Source organism: Formica exsecta, unplaced genomic scaffold (assembly GCF_003651465.1).
Source record: "Formica exsecta isolate Colony F162 unplaced genomic scaffold, ASM365146v1 scaffold80, whole genome shotgun sequence".
Taxonomy (NCBI): Eukaryota; Metazoa; Arthropoda; class Insecta; order Hymenoptera; family Formicidae; genus Formica; species Formica exsecta.
This window is the reverse complement of record NW_021853570.1, coordinates 427900-432690: the sequence shown is the minus strand read 5'-3', so window position 1 is coordinate 432690 and position 4791 is coordinate 427900. Positions and strand designations below refer to the sequence as shown.

At 31.9% G+C, this 4791-nt stretch overlaps 1 protein-coding gene across 2 annotated transcripts; it reads right to left on the bottom strand.

Moving 5' to 3' along the window:
- Positions 1-3091: 3091 nt before the first annotated feature.
- LOC115244229 lies at positions 3092-4791 on the bottom strand. Of its 2 annotated transcripts, XM_029821705.1 has the most exons (3): positions 4573-4791; positions 3606-4283; positions 3092-3314 (listed from the first exon to the last, which is right to left on the bottom strand). In XM_029821705.1, the coding sequence occupies exons 2-3, from the start codon at positions 4272-4274 to the stop codon at positions 3300-3302; spliced, it is 684 nt and encodes a 227-aa protein (XP_029677565.1). In that variant the 5' UTR covers positions 4275-4283; positions 4573-4791; the 3' UTR covers positions 3092-3299. The 2 variants fall into 2 exon arrangements, with proteins under 2 accessions (XP_029677565.1, XP_029677566.1); XM_029821706.1 differs by having other exon boundaries at positions 3182-4283; positions 4573-4783.

Below are 4791 nucleotides of genomic sequence, written 5' to 3'. Positions count from 1 at the left end.
GCTCGTCGTGCAAACCGCAAACGAGTTTTCGTGTAAATACTCTGTGGAATCACGGAGATATGCACTTAGGTATCAGGTACGAGAAACTGCGTTTCAAATGATAGTTGCAACGCGGTTCGTTTATTTTTATACCTTTTCTTTTCGTCGTGTCCTCAGGATATCCTACATGTATGTCCTGGATGCCCTTTGGACGTCCTAAGGACATCCTTGTGCTGTCTGGGTACATGAGAAAAACAAACATTTTTCAAAGTTATTCCAGACAGCACAAGGATGTCCTTTTTTCGTGCTGTACATGAATATTTTAGGTTTGGCTTCCGGGTTTGAGTCGTGTATTTCATAAAATATATTTATAATAATATCTTAAAACATCCTACAAATATCCTGAACCATCCTGGACATATTCAGGATGATCCTGAGGACGTTTTGCGCTGTCTGGGTACTGTTGCATGAGAAAATTTGGATTCAATTTAATATATATTGCATGTCTCAAACAGTCCACACAAATTTTTGTATTAATTTAACGTAATATGAATATGTTAAATGGTGACGCTAATACTATGTTAATACTTCAACATAAAATGAATGCAAACTTCATAGTAATTTGAAATAAATTTTGTGTAAAATCAATATATTTTTAATGACAAAATTAAAAAAAAAATATCGGTCTGTAGTCACTTTCACTCCATTATAGGATAAAATCAACATTTTTTTCCGTAAATTATTATGTAAATTATTATGATGTAATTTTAACCGATAAATCCTGTCACCAATAATACGGAACATATCCACATATATGTGTTATTTGTACATTTTCTTCTCTCAGTTGTTTTAATAATTTAACATTAGTTCTATTAGCACAACAGCAATATGTTAAAGTAACATGAACGTGTGAAATACTCAATACAAAAATTTTAACCGACATATTTTTAACAAGGAAACACAACAGTGTGTGATTATCTTATTCTCTAATTTGGATATTAATGACAAATGATTGGACGATCCTTACGTTTCTATCGCACAGCGTAATCATTTTTCACGGCATTTGTGAAAAATTAAGATGCAACATATGGCATGTGCGCGAGAGTTTAGAGATGTTTAATCGCAAGAAATTCTGAAATATTATTTTTCGGTGAGGGACTTCTTTTTCGCCGTCTATCGAAAGTCGATGATCTCAGGCAGGAGATTTATCCCTCGACCATTCTTGTTATTTTGCTTGCCTGCGATTCGCATGCGGGATTGAGAAATCTTTCACACGAGAAATTATTACACGCATGCATCTCGTCGTGCGTATCAAGTGTATTCATCGTACGGTACTCTGTACAATGTATAAAAAATCCGTCGATGATCCTCCGAATGTATATTCGTCTTTGCGTTGTTGCTGCCATTTGTCACGAGAATCTTTGCGTAGAATTCCTTAAAAGACGCTTACGTTTCCCGCATTAATTTCGACGCTTCCCAGTCGAACATTTGTACTATTAATACCTCTACCTTGTCCCACATTAATTATACAACGTAATTTATTGATAGGAATTATTCTTGGATTTTATACCGTTTAATCAATTTTCGATAATATTGCTATTGATTTTCGAGTTTCGATTATCATTCCGATCCAACAAAAATTGAATCTTGTTCAGAAAAGATTGATTCGGAAAGGTAATCACAGATCTCCATAAATAATAGGAAATGTTAGATATGCTCTTTGAAATTAATTAATTACGACGTAAATGGACAAACCTTTGTAATACAAGCCTCGTTTTCTTGTATCGACAATCATAACGCCTTCTTCTCGTTTCACACGTGTGTATCTCGTTAGCAGCACATGTATATCTCGATCTCCCGGTTTCTCGCGGAATTCTCATGGATAGTCGTGTCCTGCTAGATCCGTCTGGCAGAAATAAAAATTAACGCAAGGCGGATTCACAGATTTATGCTCTAGACGGGCATTATCATCTATCAGGATATCATCATCATCTATCACACGTGCATCGCTAAATTAAATGCGCCCAGCGTGATAGATCGCGTATGAGAAGGGCGGAATTGTAATTCGTGTAATTATGGGAGTGATTACACTTGCGATTTGCCTGGCGGTTCAAAACGACTCTTGCGTGAATTTCGCGATTTAACTAGATCGCACGGTGAAATCGTTCGAAATTGTTACGCGATCGATGGAGATAAGGCATGACTCGATTATATATATATATATATATATATATATATATATCGCAATCATAAAAATTGGCTACTCGTCATATTTCGATCTAAATGTTCTTAAAACGAAACTTTACAGTCGAAGAAATTTGTTTACAGAACACTTTACTCAATTATAATAGTTGAAGCAATATATTTAATTGGAGGAATGGAGAGGAATTATTATTCAGATATTAAAAATTTTTTGTATTTTTAATCAATATTTTGTTTATTACAATATTTTAACTTTGCAATAAACTCATATAATTAGTAATTACAACTATGGCTGTCATTAGGACTATTGAATAAGAAATATTGCGGTTTTCTAATTTACGGTAAATTTAGCAAACGACTATTGTGGTAGCGTGGTTGTTGAGAAAGTTTGACAATAAGCTTGAATTGCCTTGATCGCGACAGCGAAACCACAGAGTCCTCACCAACAATTATATGTATAGTCAATCAGCCACGAACTATGTTACAGTGAGGACTATGAGCTAAATATAAAGGCTAGGACTATAAATTTTTTAAAAACACACAGTACCATTCTAAGTTTCCAAATTTTTTCTTTCTTTAATACACTATCATCTTATAAAATGAAAACAATGTAAAGTATATAATCGCAAATAAATAATAATTTATACTATCTATCTCTCCGCCTGTAATAAATTTCAATAGCTTTCTCTAGTCGGTTCAAATCTCGTCTCTGCGAGTTTTCGGTTTGGAAGAAATGAAATTGTTTTGTTCTCGTGGCGTAATAATATAAAATTGATGATTTCTAGGAATTTTTTTTTTCGAGGATATTAAAAACTGATCTTTGGCGTTTTGCATATATTTTTATCATTGTCAGTATTTATTAACATTGATCATTGGATTGAATACGGGAAAAAAACTCTTTTTTCTTCTGTCTCTTTCTTTCTTTCTGTTTCTTTCTCTCTCTTTCTTTCTATGTTTCTTTCTCTTGCTTTTACGTTTGCCTCATATAACTTTTCTTGTAATATTTAAAGACCTTTATACACATTAAAATGTAACGACATTCATACAGGTATTTTCAATAACAATTAATGTTTAAAAATAATATTGTAGCCTAGTCGTATATAAAAGCTCGTTTGTGTTCATAAATTACAATACATATTTCTCAAAATTTTCTCTTTCCGTTGATAAAAAAGCATCTTACAGATATCTTAAAGACTCGTCATTTATAAGAATGGCATTTATAAGTGCTGTTTCTTTTTTAAATATCTTACTCAAGCTGTTCATTAAACCGTAAATCTTATAAAGTAAATGTTAGCACGTTTGTATTAATATTTCATCACAATGCAATACCGAAGTAGATTAAAATTTGTTGACTATAAAACATTTTAGAATTTTTTGATAATTCGAAAATAATTTTTCCATCAAAACATTGACAACAGCTGTTATTGATTACTCGTGCTAGTACTACATACAGGTACTACAGGTGCTACACTATATATCTTATTACACGACTTACTGCAGAAGTTATAAATTTCGTCACGGTGCCTCATTTCGAATTTTTTTATCCATTCTATTGTTGCCGCTCTATGTAAACGCCACAGCGGGTAACAATCACCTTTTTGCAACTCAATGACAAATTCGTAAACACGTATTGAAAATTCCAGCAAAAAACAAGCTCTGCAAGGGCAAGGTATAAATCCTATTTGTACCAACAATTTTAATCTTAACCATAATGCTTCTTCCTGTGCATATGTAATGAATTCTCCTTCTATATCTTTATCAAATTCATAATTTGGATCAGTTTGAGTATGATTATATATTTCTATGCTAAGAAGCTTAGGTACAAGTTTATATTTGGCTGCAACTATTTTTACCGCTCTCGGGTCGGAGCCGAAAGTTACCTTATAATCGATTATTGCTTCCTTATATAATACCTTTTCGTGCAAATATTTCTGTTTTTTGTATACAGTTACTGCTGTTAATATTATCATATTCTTTTCTTCACCTTCTGGTATGGTATCTATAGATACAGTTTTACTTAAAACTGCATTTACTGTCATATCGATATTATCCCTTATATCGAGATATTCTTGAATTTGTTCCCTAGTGGCCATTACAATAACCTACAAAAAAAAGTTAATATAGAAATACATAAAAGCATGTTGTATAATTATAGACGAATTAATTGCTATATTACAAAATGAATATTATATGACCGTGACTTTCGTCTCACATTGTTCTATTGGCTGTGATTGTATTTATAAAAACTAGATAGTATATGTTTTCTTTTTTTAAATTATGTATAGAATACATATATATAAAACACAACAACTTCAAAATGTTTGTATATATTTTTGACATAACTCTTTAAAAGATTGGAAGGAATACAGAGTAGAACGATAAAGTACTTACAGAATAAATCAAACAACAAATATATCTACACAAATTTCTTTTTACAATTAAGATACCGTGCGGAGCGTGTACTTTATCTGATTATATAGAAACAACTGATTATATTGAAACGATGTTGTCACAAAATAACCAAATTTAAAACTGGCAGGATAATGTTACAAAAATAAATAGGATATTAATTCAAGGTCTCATAATAGTACATGTATCTTTTCTATTCCA

What these genes read in the sequence shown, in the direction of transcription:
- LOC115244229 (XM_029821705.1), bottom strand. Translation starts at nt 4,274, where the DNA reads ATGGCCACTAGGGAACAAATTCAAGAATATCTCGATATAAGGGATAAT.